At 34.1% G+C, this 16,167-nt stretch overlaps 2 protein-coding genes across 2 annotated transcripts; both read left to right on the top strand.

The window, feature by feature from the left end:
- Positions 1 to 2,028: 2,028 nt before the first annotated feature.
- PHYBLDRAFT_64441 (hypothetical protein) lies at positions 2,029 to 5,785 on the top strand (the record flags this gene model as incomplete). Its single annotated transcript, XM_018441299.1, has 11 exons — positions 2,029 to 2,320; positions 2,589 to 2,797; positions 2,877 to 3,002; positions 3,066 to 3,182; positions 3,320 to 3,592; positions 3,661 to 4,157; positions 4,220 to 4,387; positions 4,767 to 4,848; positions 4,914 to 5,283; positions 5,578 to 5,586; positions 5,769 to 5,785. 11 exons carry the CDS (start codon positions 2,029 to 2,031, stop codon positions 5,783 to 5,785), a joined length of 2,160 nt encoding a protein of 719 aa, XP_018293568.1.
- A 4,391-nt stretch (positions 5,786 to 10,176) lies between these two features.
- On the top strand, positions 10,177 to 15,941 carry PHYBLDRAFT_143778 (hypothetical protein; the record flags this gene model as incomplete). Its single annotated transcript, XM_018431066.1, has 12 exons — positions 10,177 to 10,596; positions 10,700 to 10,787; positions 10,994 to 11,047; positions 11,124 to 11,735; positions 13,514 to 13,613; positions 13,674 to 14,079; positions 14,153 to 14,389; positions 14,482 to 14,823; positions 14,886 to 15,053; positions 15,162 to 15,167; positions 15,279 to 15,449; positions 15,513 to 15,941. The coding sequence occupies 12 exons, from the start codon at positions 10,177 to 10,179 to the stop codon at positions 15,939 to 15,941; spliced, it is 3,033 nt and encodes a 1,010-aa protein (XP_018293567.1).
- Positions 15,942 to 16,167: the final 226 nt, after the last annotated feature.

The raw sequence follows: 16,167 nt of genomic DNA, 5'->3' as shown, positions 1-16,167 counted from the left end.
AAAAAGCACTAGCAGCTTTTCCCTGGTCTTTGCAATTTTCCTTTGCAAATTCAAGGTATCCATTTGTTTCGTTTTTTACTTTTTGATGTGTAATGCATTTTAAAGCAATTCGGTCAAGGAATTCTGACAGCTTATCCAACAGGTCTCTCTTTTCGCTACTCTCGTCTCCCTTCATCATCAGAAGCAATTGCTTTTTAAAGTTGTCTTTGATATGCTTATAGCACAACAACTGCTTCGACTCAGGAAAGACTTGAGTAATAGCATTTCTCAATGCTTTTTTATTGTCCGTGATGAAAACATCTGGGAGAAGTGTTGTTTGTTTGTCGTTGCTGCTGTTGCTGTTGTTGTTGTTGTTGTTGTTGTTGTTGTTGTCATCGGGCCAGACTGCATTGCGGAGACAGCTAAGCACCCAGAGATAATTTTCTTCTGTCTCATGCTCTACCCAAGCACCGGCAATTGGATACGTCTTTAAAGTGGTACGAGGGTTTCCACTCACATTGCTAGTACCAACAATGTTGACATAAGTCATTCGATGACTATTTGTCTTATATGTGGCATCAATAATGACAGTCTCAGGCATTCTTTGTGTCTCATTGATCGCATCCTGATGCACAAAAAAGACCATATTCACTTGATTGTCTTCTGTATTACCAACAGAATACCTGACATGGAAGTCAAGATCTTGCAGAGTGGTGATAAAGTCAAACATCTCCTTTCCTTTTTCCGATTTTCCGAAATGTTGCTTTATATTAGCAATGTCATGGCAAACAATGTTTGTATATCCATTTATCTTCAAACTGTTGAAGATGGTGGATACATCGTCATTGTTCTCCAGATGCTTAACCACAAGTGCCATTGCCTCAGGCAAGAGCTTGCGGTGCATAGCATATGCTCTGCGGTCTTCTTTGATGGAGTGGTTATGCTCTGTCTCATGGGAGCGCACAATGAGCTTTCCGCCCTTCTTGGTGTTGGCATGCATGAAGCAAGGGCAGCCATGCTTCTGCGTGTCTTTTTCGCGCTTTCTCTCCCATCCAGGAAGAGTTTCACCCATAACTGATGTTTTGGAAGCAACCTTCTCGGCTTTTCTGGTATCTCTATATTCGCCAGAGTGCTTGCAAATCAATTTGATGCAAGAGCTTGATGCATATTCAGTAGTGAGAGCAATGTTATGCTTGACACCATATGCCTTGGCAGCTTCTCGAACAGCTACGGCTGAAGATAATTCTCTTCCAACAAGAAAAATTAAGTTGAACTCAGTCAAGGCAGCATCGTACTTTTTCGATGTCTCGCTAACAATGACAAAGTCGTTGGTGTTGTTGATGTTGTTAATGTTGCTCATGTTAAATGTCAAAAAAAAATTATGCGCTGATGTTGTAGTAAAAAAGGGCAGTGATTTAATTGGCAATCTGGAGGGTAATTTATCTGATCCCCCCAAAAAAAAATGCATGTAACATGCAAAACTAATTATATGTGACGTCACGTCTAATTCTTCAATTTGCTTGCTTTTGCATGTCTTATCAGTGTCCAATTTGTTGGTAACACTCCCAAAAGTCAATTATAGGTGACGTCACGTTTAATTCTTCAATTTGGTTGCTTTTGCATGTCTTATCAGTGCTCAGTTTGTCAGTAACACTCCCAAAGGCCAATTACAAGTGACGTCACGTTTAATTCTCCCTTTTGGTCTTGTTTTGCATGTCCATATCATTGCCCTTAGAGTATGTCATGAGCATGTCATTCCTAGAATCTGAATCCTAATCTGGCCAATCCAATTCAATCCTTCTCAGAAATACTACACTTTGCTGGAAGTTTCCAATACCTGGTAACTTCTAGCAAAATCCCTTTAAGATAGTATAAATACAAATTGCTTCATCGAAATAAAACATTATCTTTATTCTTCTGAAAAACTACTCTTGTGATATCTTCCAGCCGCTTCAAAGGCAACTTCCAATCCCGACATATCACACTTATTTTAAGTATCATAATCCTTTACTCTTTATTTTTTTATTGAATTTAACAAGCAAATTAAACATGTACAACCCAAGCAAGCATACTATCAAAAGAAGACAGAGAACAGCTGTACCTCAGTTCTTACTGGATTACTTTTCTGAAGACGTTCCAATAAGTGGTTTGAATTATATTCCCACTGAAAACCCATCTGTTCCTGAGGTGGAATTTAGTAGTCCTTGCCTAAAGTATACATATACGCGCAAGAAGAGAGCAAGAACCATGGCTGTAGCCCCCGTAGAAACGCCTTCCAAGAACATTGCTGCTTCTCAGACTGACTTGGACGTCAAAATTGATTTCGATACATACGAAGCCAGTCAGACCCAGAAAAGAAGCCTCTACAACAAGTAGGTAGATTTGCTTCCCCAGTTAGCTGATTCCTTCCTGTGTTACCTTGGAAGATGCAAGGATGGCTGTCTGGATAAGAAGATTATTGCTCCTTTGTCTCATTTCCTTTGTTCTTGCACAAAGTTCTCTAAGAAAAACATCTACATGTTTTTTTTTGCATTGTAAGCAATCGTTATTAATTTTTCAAGAAAAACTGCCCTTAGATTAATATATTAACATCCTATATGTGTACACAGCCTCAGGAACATTTGAGATTGTTTTTTGCGGATACAAGTTCATTCCTGAGCAGTTGGTTGAGATGGGTATGCTCCCTGCTTCCCTCAACAATGTCCAATATGCAATTCATTTCAGACTTCTTGAGTTTATGAGGGACATGCGAGATGTTCTTGCCACCTCTGGCCAGGGCTTGGCCAATCTGTGCAATAAGATCAATCTGGATGCTAAGGTAAGAAAAAAAATTATATATCAGTATGTGTTACTAATCGATTTTAAATATTGTGTTAAAATAAAATAAATAGAGATAGATCTCAAAGGCATATTGCCAAAATCTTCTGCATGTCTTCATCAGACTTACAATGATTGTTGAGGCCAAGGTAGAGAAGCTTTTGCCTGGATTCTGGGAATCCAACTGTTGCCCTGCTTGTCCAGATGTAAGTGAATAATATGTCATATTTTACTTGCAACAAAGTATTGAAGTTGTATTTTTATATCAGGTTGACAGCAATGTGGCCATTGACGACTGTCAATATGTTGCCATGGATGGCAATTTTAGCCTGAAGTGTGAGAGGAGGAAAGATGGTGAGGGTGATGTTGGCAAAGAGTTGGAGCAAGTAGAGGCTCAACTCAAGTAGGTGTGAATTGGTGACGACGTGGTGAAGACATATGAGAAGGAGAGAGCTGAAGAAGGCGTAAGTAATAAAAAGTGACAAGATATTAAATACATACTAAGCCTTTTCTATACTTATAGGTAGGTCGGTTCGACAGCAACTTCCATGCTGGCTCTGGCAGTTTGGCAAAGTCCATAAAGTACCCTATTAAGGGTCTTTTTGCAGCGAGCTGTGCACGCCATAAGTCAGTCATTAAGTTGGTAGACATGGAAACTGGTGAAGGGTTTAAGTACTCTCTCTTCATAATTAATCAACTACTTGGTGATTCAGGTAGTGATGGCCAGTCTGCTGATAGCTCTCCCAACATCAATGTGATGTATGATGTTGTCTGTAAGCTGGCAAAGTCACTGAAGGTAAATACAGAGTTATTTTTAACGTACATGTTAAATATATAAGCATATAGTAACAATACTTAACATAGGCTAACTTTCTCAGACTGATGGAGAAATCAAAACTAGCAGTTCCAATTTTCCATATGTATGCTCATGTTCAACACTGCCAGATTAAGCTCAACCCTAAATATAGAGATGAGTTTGGCTTGACAGATGGTGAATGTTTGGAACGTCTCTGGTTATATCTTAACCACTTTGTGACGATGACCAGAAAGATGGGACAAGCAAACCGGAAGTTGGTCTTGTACAGAGCCATCAAGTTCCACAATGAGACGAAGAAGATTGAGTTGGGCTTGATGTTGGAGAGTAAGTATGTCAAAGCAAAGCGCATCATAGAAGAATCCAGGAAGGCGTTGGAGGGATTCGACTGTGTTGTGATTGAGCGAGAATGGAAGCAGCATGTTAACAAGGTAGAGAAGTTAGAGAATTATGTTGACATTGCAGATTTGATGGAGTCTGGCCGTAAGGTTCAAGGCAATATTGCTTTGTCCCTTATAAATTTTACAATTTTGCGCCGACTAAGAGAGTAAGTGTATTTAGAGCTTTTTTCTTATGTTTTTTGTTATTAAAAAAGCAATTTTATTGTAGGCTCGCTAATGATGCCAACGGAAATCATGTGAAAGATGAGATCAATAGGCTGAAGCACGAAATGGAGAAGTTGAAGGCAAAGATCCAGGAGGAAGTTGAGGGCTTCCAAGAACCTGATGAAGAAAATACAAACCTCATAAAATATATAGAAGAAAATGCCCAGCTAGGGTACAACGAGTTCCTAGCTTACAAAAAAAATATTCGAAGATGCAATTAGAGCCAATGTTTGAGCGTATCATGATACCTTGACATTGCTTTACAAATCTGGCCATATTGATAAGAAGGGGAAAAAGTGATTGCGATTATTTCATGAATTAATGCTTTTAAATATATATATAGGCACAAAAAAAGCAAAACAACACCAAACCAGCCTGAATAAACAGGCCAAACAAATTACCTACCTCGTCTAAGCATTCAACCTTGAATTCAATGATAACAGTGATTTTTAGACTTTTCACAATGGAAATATTAAACTGTTATTCTTACTTTTATACTTGTTTTTTTTAAAAGAGTCTTTGATCTTTGATTCAATAATCAATAAAAAAAGTATTTTCTGGGATGCAAAAATCCGTCCCAAAGTCCATCTCTTTTTGGTAAAGAAAAGAGCAGAAGAAGTTGCACTTCTGAAGGTAATAATCAATATAAAGATGCTAAAGGTTTTAAAAATAAATCAACTAATATATAAAATTTCAAGCGTGATGCCTTCTGGCTCCAACACCGTATCACAAAAGAAAGGACTTTAAGAGAGCAAGGGCTAAAAGCCCTTGACAATGCTGTAGGTACTCTGGACAAAGAGGTTCTTTGTGGGATGCAGTTCCTTTTGGCTAGAAAGCTTCGGCTTTCTATGTCTTGGGAGCGAGCAGTCTTTGCTCAGACCAGTTTCCTTCTGGAATCCTTGTCCTCTCCCTCCTCCGTTCCTTTTGCCTCCTCCTCCTCCGTTCCTTTTGCTTCCTCCTCCTCCGTTCCTTTTGCTTCCTCCTCCTCCGTTTCTTCTTCTTCACTCATTGTTGAAGACATAAACCCCTCCGATGATGGAGAAGCCAGTATTGCTTTTGTTGTGGAAGGTGATGACAACAACGACAATGACAATGACCGATGATGATGATGATGCCAATGAAGATGAATAACACAATAACATATTTGAGTCTGAGGCAATATATGGTAAGTTACTCTATTATTGTAAAAAGTCTATTCAGTTTATCTGTTAGCATTTAAAGTTGATAACTAAGGTAAGTTTCTTTTCCCTAGAATAACACAAACTCCCGCCCATTTTTTTTCTTTTCTTCTTTTTTTTTTAATTTTTTTTTAATAATAATAATAATAATATTTTTTTTCAAATCTGTAAAATGCTTTAATAGCTTTTACAAGTAAAAATATCATAGAATTATAGAGAAGCTAACAGCTTGATTTTTATTGTTTGAAGTATACTTCTTGTTTTCTACATTTAATCAAGAATTAAAAAAAATTGTCTATTTTAAATACGTGTTTTATGTTTCAAGATTTTATTTTACTTATTTCTGTAATATATATATATTGCTTATATCATTAGAGTCTATTAGTAATTAATTCCATAATACACATAACTATATACTTATTTTGAGATAATAAAATGTCAAGTTTTTATGTAGTTTCATTAGTATTTTGCATGCTTTATATTTTATTTTATACTTTTCAAAAGCAAGTAAATAGCATTTCTCATTCAGGAAGTTACGATATTAAAAATTATTTTGTTTTATTTGTATCTAACTGTTTAAGTCAGTTTACATAAATAACATATGTTTCTTTTGTTATTTTATTTTATTTTATTTTAAAAACATATAATTGTATTTCGCATAACATTAAGATATTTATAAAGAATAAATAGTATAAAGCAATTCATTAAATATTCAAAACATTTCCTTTTTTTTGTAAAAAAAAATACAAAAAAATGCTTCAGGCAAAAGTCGAACCTTAGTTGTTCCTATCATAGTCAAAAGTGACAACAAATAATTTATAGCAAAAGTTTTGAATAGAGTAGTTAAAATATAGCTTTATAGTATTTTTTACCAAGCCACTTTTTCCACTCATTTTCACTATGAAACCACTCATTTTCACTGTAAGATGTTGGCATGGTCACATCCAAAGTCACATTTTCTCAATGTTAAGCCACAGTCTTCGTTCTTTTTATATATTCTTTTCTCTTATTTACGTTTTTCTTTTTTTTTTACCTGCTATGTTATTTTTTATGTTTATTGTATGTTCTGATTGACATAATCAAAATCCTCTTCTTTCATTTTATTCTATTTACTTTTTCCCAGTACGTTTTTTGTTATAACTTTAATTGTCCCAAGTGAAATTGATAGTCTTCTCTTTATTTTACTCACTCGATATTTGTATTCAAAGTTTTTCCAATCTTCTTTTTCATTTCTGTCATTTCTGGACTCTGTTCTTTGAGTTACATTTTGTAATTATTCTATTCAAATCGATTTGTACTTTTAGCAATTTAATTTATAATTGATCCTACATTAGATCTTTACATAAAGGATGGTAGTTTTCTTAATTTGCAAAAAGTAGCATAATAGTCTTACTGCATTTCGAAATCACTGTTTGTCAAATAAAATAATAAATTTTACTTTTAATTATTCATATTTTTCTATTAATAAAATGTGTTTTATTTTCTTTAAAAAAATAATAGGCTAAACATAATTATTATTATTGTCATAAAACAATATCATATATAACTAGTATTTGTTAATACCAGCTTGTTTTTTTTTTGAAGTGAGTATATTTAAAAGTATAAGATAAGGACTTTGTTTGCAGCTATCAGCTTTTGTAATATCTGGAAAGAATATATTAATAAAAATCGGAGAGGGTGCTAGTTGCTTTCATTAAACAAGGCCAAAAGTTACAACATGAAGACTAAAGACAAAAGTAGACAGGAAGAGTTAGTTAAATCAAAGATAAATATATAAATATTGATTATTATTTAAATTGTTATATAAAGCTAGCAATGATATTGACTTTGCAAGTAATAGACTACATTAATAAAACGTTATGATTGAATAAATATAAAATCAATAAGACAAGCCAGTTAATTAATAAGTGATATACATAAAGACCAACTTATTAAATGATAATACTTCACCCTTTCTTTTTATATAAAGGCGCGTTTTTTTACTTATCTAGTAATAATACTTGATGCTAAAAGAATTTCAATAAAACTCAAGACATACTGTATTAGTTTTATAAAACACGTACTTGCTAATATATGTTCTTGATGAAGTGCAATTGATAAATAAATATTCAATATAATTTTTACAGAGTTGATTCATTCACAATATTGATAAGCATAACTGGAATTTATTTAAGAAAGAAGATTTTTTATTTACAAAATTAAAATGTCAAAAAACAATAACTTTATTACCCAAGACATCAGTATAAACATGTATCAGTGATCCTAGGGAGACGACATTTTCAGGATGGGAGATGACGTTTTGACTTTACTGGACTAATTGATTGTGACTATCTGTCCAGGGTCCGATATCTTCTCTCCAATCCCTCAGGGCAAAACGGTGTGTCCTGAAATTCTTAATTCAATATTTGATTATAAAACCTTCTTTTCTATTATTTACTCATCTCGTAAGAACTTACTAATCAAATGTATTAGAGAATAATGTTTTTCTCGGAGATATCAAAGACATTACTTTGCTCATTGCAGATTAGCAATTAGAAATCATGATGTTAATAAGTACTTTCTAGAATTTACTTCAATATGAACCCTATCAATAAAGAAATCCGTTTTTTTTAATGGAAAAGAACATTTTCCTGTCCAACAACCTCTCCCCATCCCACCAGTTAATGGTTATAATGACATGCAGCAGGCAATTGCAAAGATGCAAGAATATGCCCTCGCCAACAACTTCGCACTTGTCATCAAAGATGGTAAACCAACTTGAGTTTACTTGAAGTGTTCTAAGGGTGGTCACTATAAAAACACCCGAAAGATTGATGACAACAACCATAAGAAAATTCCTTCTAGTGGAATGATTGGGTGCCCATATCTCCTTAAGGTATCCTACAAGAAGGCAGCCAAAGGATACTTTCTCTTGAAGGCCACTCATGAGATCGAAGCCTTCCACAACCATCCCCTTGACAATGAATGTATGGAGTCTATTTTGAAGTGCAGACTCCCAAGAGTTACAACAGAAGATTCTATCATGATAACAAAGCTTATCAAGACAAATACCAAGACTTGTGAGATTCAAAAAGCAATCAATGACGAAGCATACCCTGGCCATAAGTTGTACGTTAAAGACATTAATAACATGAAGGCAGCATATGCTCGTGTTTCTGCTCCTACTCTTCAGGATGATGGAACAAAGCTCAGCAAAGCTATGGAGTCGAAGGGTTACCAAGTTTGCTATGAGACTAATAAGAGTGGGTGCCTTGAGAGAATCCTGTTTAGCCACCCCAAAATTTTGGAAAGAGCCCAGAAACTCTCCAAAGTTATGGTGGTGGATGCAACATACTCAACAAGCAACTTGGGAATGCCTCTTATTTGCATCGAGGGTGTTTACAACCTTGGAGGGGAAACCTTAAAATCTTTTCCAATTGCATTTGCCTGGGTCTCCAATGAGCAAACTGGTTCTTACGTTTGGTTTTTGGAACAAATCAAGGCACTTGTTTTTGAGAACACGATCAACCACTCTGTTTGTAACAGACAAGTGTTCTGCTTTAATGAATGCACTTGACACTGTTTTCCCAGAAAACAAGAAGCTTTTGTGCTACTAGCATATGCTGAACAGTGTGGAGAAAGCTTTCTCTGGGAAAACGAAGTCTGTAGCCGAGAAAGAAGAGCTTACAGATCATGTAAGCTGCATGATCCATAGTAGAACTAAGGTAAAGTTCAACTTGGCTCTCCTAAAGTTTAACGACGCTTGTGCTGGGCTAGAAGTAGATGATGGCAAGGCCAGAGCACCGGCATCAACCTACTTCTCTGAAAGGTGGTTGAATTGCAAGGATAAGTGGGCAGGGTATATCACTAGCAAGCTTATGCATTTTGGGTGTACCACCACTCAGCAAGTAGAAAGTGCTCATCAAGCTTTTAAGAGAGGCATCTCTCCTATTTCTTCTCTGGGATTGGCCTTTGAGAGTGTGGCCAAATACATTGAAAGGCTAGAGATGGATTTCCGAGCAACAAGGATAAGAAAAACGAACACGATCGATGCTCTTGTTGGACGAAACCAACGTCTCTCAAACCTTTTTGTTGTGAATGAGTATTGATTACTGCTGAATCTGAGAGTAAGACTGAAGGATAAAATAATATCCTCAGCTATTCCAGTCAAACGGATCTCCCTTTATGATATTATCTAATACACAGATCATCATACACATAATTGATTATTTATTATTATCACCATGACATGAGATATACAAATACATATACATTATATATATGGCATCATTATATTTCATCTACATATTTCTTTTATTATATAAATACTTAATTGAGAGACTACAACTACAACTATCTAATATTATGAAACATTACCCGAGTATCTGGGTCGGAATACTAAAATATTACCAATAGCATAAATGCTCTTCTTTACCAAAACTCTTGGACTGATCTGACTGGAGAAGTATCATATCAATTGGTCTTTCTGGATCTTTCCAGAAGAACAATACTCCTGGAAGATGACTCATCGTGATAAAGATTACTTAAGCACACACTAAATTACAAATTAGAAAAACATATAAATATCAGTAGATAGTTCCATGTAGAAAGACAATCGAATTTTATCATTCTTTACTTTTCTTTTGAAATAAACAACCTACACAAGTTCTCACGAATTCTTTCGTCTATATTATATTTTGCTTTATTTTCTCCCCACAACACTTTTCATAAAGGTGTCAAAGCGAGTGTTGCTTGTACTTGACCAGGAGCTCTGTTTACCAGAAGATGATGAGAGTGCTATTGCATGAACAAAGTTCAATATGGCCTACCTTGTCACCATACCCTACCAGTAGAAAGGGATCTTCAAATCTCTGATCTACCAGATAGATGGGTTATTGATGCTAGAAAGGAAGACAAGGCATGGAATCAGCCAAATATGCAAGTTCCTGTCATCGAAAAACCCAAGGAGTGGATGAGTGAAATCATTAAGCTTAAAGCTTTATTCCACTCTTGTGAAGGCAGCCAGCAAGTTTTTGATCTTTTAAAAAAAGTGAAAAAAGCTGTAAATGACTTTGATAGCAAAAATGGTCATTCTCCTATCAAACTGCAAGCACCAGAGAACGTCAAGTATCCAGGAAGACGCAAAGGCAGCAGCCGTCCTAAATACTTGCCAAAAGACTTTGGTCACCCAATGTGGAGAAAGACAAGTGTCTTGGCTGGAACTGTAAGTTTTGTGATTTACTTATATTAAACATAGGACAAAACTAATTATCTTAATAGAATTATAAGCCGGGATTAAGGCAATGTACTGACAAAAAGTTACAAAGATGGTTGAAAAGAGTTTATCTGGCCTTAATGTCATAAGAAAACAAAAAAAAAATATTAAAAAAATCAAAAAAGAGCCTCTCGACTCAGGTAAGATGCGTTTTTAATTTAAAATTTAATTGAGTTTATGAGAACTCTTGTCTTATATATACACAACTCTCTTAGTCAATGCTACCAAAAACAAAACAAAACAAATTGAAAAGGAGTCTCTCAACTCAGATAAAATGCGCTATTATTTTACAATGTGATTGAATTCATTAAAAGTAATCTAATACTAGTACTAATATTTGTTTTAGTCGATGCCACCAAAAACAAAACAAAACAAGTAAAACAAGAGCCTCTCGACCTAGGTAATATGCTTTCTTATTTTACAGTGTAATTGAATCCATAAAGAGAAATATCGTCTTATACTTATATGCTTTTTAGTTGATGCCCCCCAAAGAAATGGGTTCGAAAGACCCGCCACTGCCTTAGAAGATTACCAGTATGATAATCGCACCTCTGTTGGCAAGAGGGTCAAATTCCAGCCCGGTTTTCCTGTCTCTCATGAGATAATCAATGATGTCAAGGGTGGGTTTAGCCCTACTGCTGACGGATGGTGTGGTTTTTGGGTTCTTGCCCACTTGATCTACAAAGATCAAAATAAGTTTTCACTTGTAAAAAGAGATATGCTAGCTGCCCTGCCAAAATACAAAACATTGTACACAAATACCTTTGGCACTGACACAAGCCAACTAGAAAAAATTATTCAACATGGCTCTCAACTCGATTATAGCAACACCAGCAACACCAACACCAACACTAACACCAATTTCATCCCAGTATGTTCAGATGCCAGTATGTGGTTTAACACATCCGACTGTGCTCAACTAGCTGCAGACACATATACACGACCAGTCTGCGTCTACTCAGACAGCCCCAACACCCCCTCAACAACCTCTCTTCCATTCGCCCTTCCCAACAACAAAACCAAACAACAACAACTTCTGATTTTTAATCCTGTTAACAGTAATCACTGGACAACAGTTGACCTTTCCCGTAATATCTCTAGAAAATGGCCAACTGTTCCCGAATTATTTTTTAGGTTGTGCCAGAAATAAGATTGATGAGAACTTTGATACTTACTGGAATAAGCTCAAAGAATTTAATAAGCATGACCACAGAAATGACATGCTCTCTCTCCATTCACAGCGAGATGAACCAATTGATCTTACTCCAAAATAATTTCTTTTCAATATTCTTTTCTATTTTTTTACTCTTTTAATTATACTTTATTACCTATATTTTATTAGCTAGATAATCTTTTTTAAATCATTATAAATCTTATCAATTTGTTTCTTTGCGTCAATATAAGCTATCTATCACTTGTGGGTTAAATGACTCTCTACTCTGTTTTTTCCTAGAGATCATTTGTGGGAAGTACTTTACCCTTCAAGTTACACTTATATCCAGCAAATTAAAAAGCATAAATATCGGATGGTGTTACACAGATCGAGCCAAACTATCTTCAAATATGTTATATTATGCATTTACATCTATCTATTTCATCAATTCAAGTGCTGGCTCTCTATAACTTTGGATCAAAGTAGTATATAAATATATGTATGTATGTTAGGAGTTTTAGTTGAATTGAAAAGATTGATCATGAGAAAACTAACGTAATATCTCAAAAATTTGCATTTTTTTAATAAAATAAAATATTGTATTTGCTTGTAGAATTACTTTTTTCTCATTTGTTTTCTATGAAACTTTTACTGAATTCATATATTATCTGAATATATGTAATTAAAAACTTTTTTTGGTCCTTTATGAATATTTTTTAATTTTCTGTATTTTTGATAAAATATCTCATGTACATGTTGTGAGAAAATGATAGAAAGAGTTTTTACAGAAGAAATAAAAATAAAAAATAAAAATAAAAACATGAATTTTATAAAAATATAATAACTTAACTGCTATGTAAACTTTCTTAGGCATAAAATGCTTCATTACCTTTATATCTATTATGAAAGTTTTTGAAAAAAAATGCAAATTATATGGATTATAATCTTTTCCACTTAAATCACATAAAATGAAAATATATGATTTATGCCTCAAGTTAAATTGTGAAAATATTACTCATTAGCAATAATAAGTATGTGATTTGTTGACAGGACCCAAATACATCATATATCTTACAAATACTCGACTTTAGCTACCATTTTTATGCAATAATTTTATACTATTTTTGCTTTTTTATCATATAACAATATATAAGAATTATATAAAAAAGTAAGCATATTAGTGTCTAGTTATTAATAATAATTCTAATTGACTCAGAATTTGTCTAAGATATGTTCTTTAAATGTAAACTATATTTGTTTTATAATTATTAGATACATTTTTTAAAATATGCAAAATTTATTAATATTATATTTATCCTCGGATGTTTTTGCAACTCGTTTTTTCTTTTTTGAAGAAGATTTACCAGTTTTTATTAGTTTTTATCTTAAATAAATATCAAAAAGAGGTAATATTTATTACATTAAAAAATATAAAAACCTTATTATAGTATTTAATAAAGAAATTCAAATTATAAAGATTTTATTTTTAACAAACAAGATATGAAAAGTTGTAACTTTTAAGAGATGACATTCCTAGGTGGGAGATGACGTTTTGACTAGATTCTAAACTCAGCCATATAAAGATGGCGGCTATGCTAATTGTAAATACTTTTCTGCAAGTCACAAATCCTTCCAAAAAAATTGGAATTTGTTTTATTGCGTAGAATTTTTTACGTGTTTTTGTTACTGATTTATTTATCAATACTATAATAGTGAATGATATCACTTTTGACCCTCGCACCTCGACCATCTACCGTTTCATGCCTACATATGAAAATGAGACAGAAGAATTTGTCTTTGAAGCTGAAGAAGAGTACTAGCTGTGGTTCACAAACAACCCAGCTTGCCATGCCAACTGGGTCGTTCAAAACAGCAACAAGTTGAAGAGAGAGGTTCCTGTTGGTGCTTTGATCGATCCCAATCTGATCAAAGTAACTCAGTATATTAAATGTGATCATTCTGGCACAAAGGCAGAGAGTTTGAAGAAGCAAGCAGTTGAAAATAATGAGCTCCCTGTTGTTAAGAGTAGAAATACCACGGGTAACAGCATCAAGGTGGGATGCTTGACTGCTTTAATTGTTAAGTTCTTTAATGGTGGTAAAGTAACAGTAGTTTACAACTGGAGGCATAATAACCACAATACTCTTGAGATTTCTGATATCTCTTGCTCTCGGCTCTCTGAAGAAGCCCGTATCTGGATCAATGAACACGTTGAGAAAAATCTTGACTGGAAAGCCATTAAGGGACTTCTAAGACTAGAAGATGTAAAACTAGAAGAGGTATTTTATTAATATATAGTGACGTTAAAATAAGATTTTATTATATATTTTTAATTATAATGTCTTTAATTAGATGGAGAACTCTATGTCAATGACATCTATTCCTTCTGCAATGATGATACAGTATAAAGATATTCATAATGCAATTGTAGCTAGAATCAACAACAGTGCTAGAAAGCACTACAAAGATGAGATAAGTACTGAAAGATGGATTGCTTTCCTTCAAGAAAAGGGCTACCAAACTATGTTTGACACATATAATTCTGTTGGGCCTCTTCTTGTAAGCTGGGTCTCCCCTTGGCAGAAGAAGGTAACTACAAGTATTACATATATATAGTCAAATATTTAAATATATATCAAAAAGAATATACTATTTATCACTTTAATTTATTTTATCATTAGTTTTTAGAAAATGCAGAGGAGTGGTATCTTGACTCAATTCACAAAACCTGCAAGTCTTTCCTTGACAACAAGGACTGTTATTTGATATCTGTGGTTGTATACAACCCTGTAACTAACAAGGGAGTTCCAGTTGCTTTCTTTGTTATCAGCATTGAATGTAGTTATATCATTGCAAGATGGTTGAACTGGTTGAAAGACACCAATAGCTTGAAGGTCAAACAGATCATGATTGACTGTAGCTCAATAGAGCAGAAGGCTATCCGGGATACATTTGGACCTTCAGTTCAAATTCTTTTGTGCCATTGGCATATCAAACGTGCTTGGGAAAGTCATGTCAAGAAGGTAATTTTATTAATGTATTTTACTTAAAACATTGAACCTATATTAACTAGTAATATTATTAGGTGACAATCCCCAACACCCACCTTGAGACCAAGAATGTCCGGGCCAACATTCGTGCTGCATTGAACTTGATAATGCATAGCAATAATGAAGCTGACTACAATGCTCATTGGCAAAAGTTCAGATTAGACTATGGCATGCAGTTTTCTGTCTTAATATCTTATATGGAGGTTACATGGGAACCAAAGAAAAGAGTTGGGTTAAGGCATAGAGACAGATATATTCAATATTGTTTTTTTTTGTCTGGTTATAAAAACTAATTTATAATTATTTTGTAGGATGCTGTATGCCATACAAACAATTTAATAGAGTCTTATCATAACTAACTAAAGTCCTTTTATTTAGGCTGGTCTCGCAACTGTAGAATTGACAAGATTGTATATATACTTTCTCAGTTAGCTGAGAGAGATTACCATCAGGATACTCTTGAGACCTATTTTGGTATTAAGAGCATCAGGCTTAGTGTGACTGACTCAGAACGAAAGAGAAAGGCCAGTGTTATTGCTATCAAAAGAGCAAATGGTCTGGTTGAAGAAGTTGAACTGCAAAAATTGCAAGCATGCAAGGTAATATTATATAAAACATTTGCTTATATAATTTATAATTTATAATTAATATTATTATTTTAGATGTATTCTTGCAAATCTTTTGGAGAGGGTTGTGAACTGGTATACTTTATCAAGTTCACAACCCACTTACATGATTGCTCTTGCCCAGACTCTGCTAGATTGTGCAAACATATCTTCTTGGTCTCTCGAGTTTTTGACCTGCCAGTGACAGTAAGACGAAATGTCGTACTGGATTCAGCTGCGTTGTTTGGCCTTGGTGAAAACGATGGCAATATTATTTCAGAAGATAATATTGCCTTGTTGGAAAACCAAATGAGCAAAGATGAGCAGAAAGCAAATCTTCTGCTTATGAATGAAAGTTTGGAGAGAATTTGGAAGCAGGTGTATATCTCTTCCAAAACCTTTGAGCAAAAAGAAGTCTTGTTGGACCTTATGAAGAAGGTAAACTCTGTTGTTAACCCAACTAATGAGTTGCGAAAGCAGACCTAAAGTCATAGATTACAAGACTTCTCTTTCAATTTATTTTTTTCTCAATAAACATCAAATTTCTACTCTCTTCTTTAATATAAAAGACTTATATAAACTATAAAATCTAATGTATAAAAATTGCCTTGTGAAAATTATTCACTAGACATAAAAAATTAAAATTTAGTTTGTACTTAAAAATAATTAAAAAAGTAAGATACTTTTGGCATTTTCAGCACAAAATATCCCC

This window comes from Phycomyces blakesleeanus (assembly GCF_001638985.1).
Source record: "Phycomyces blakesleeanus NRRL 1555(-) unplaced genomic scaffold PHYBLscaffold_7, whole genome shotgun sequence".
Lineage (NCBI taxonomy): Eukaryota > Fungi > Mucoromycota > Mucoromycetes > Mucorales > Phycomycetaceae > Phycomyces > Phycomyces blakesleeanus.
Note: the sequence above shows the minus strand (reverse complement) of the source record. Positions and strands in the feature narration are given on the sequence as shown.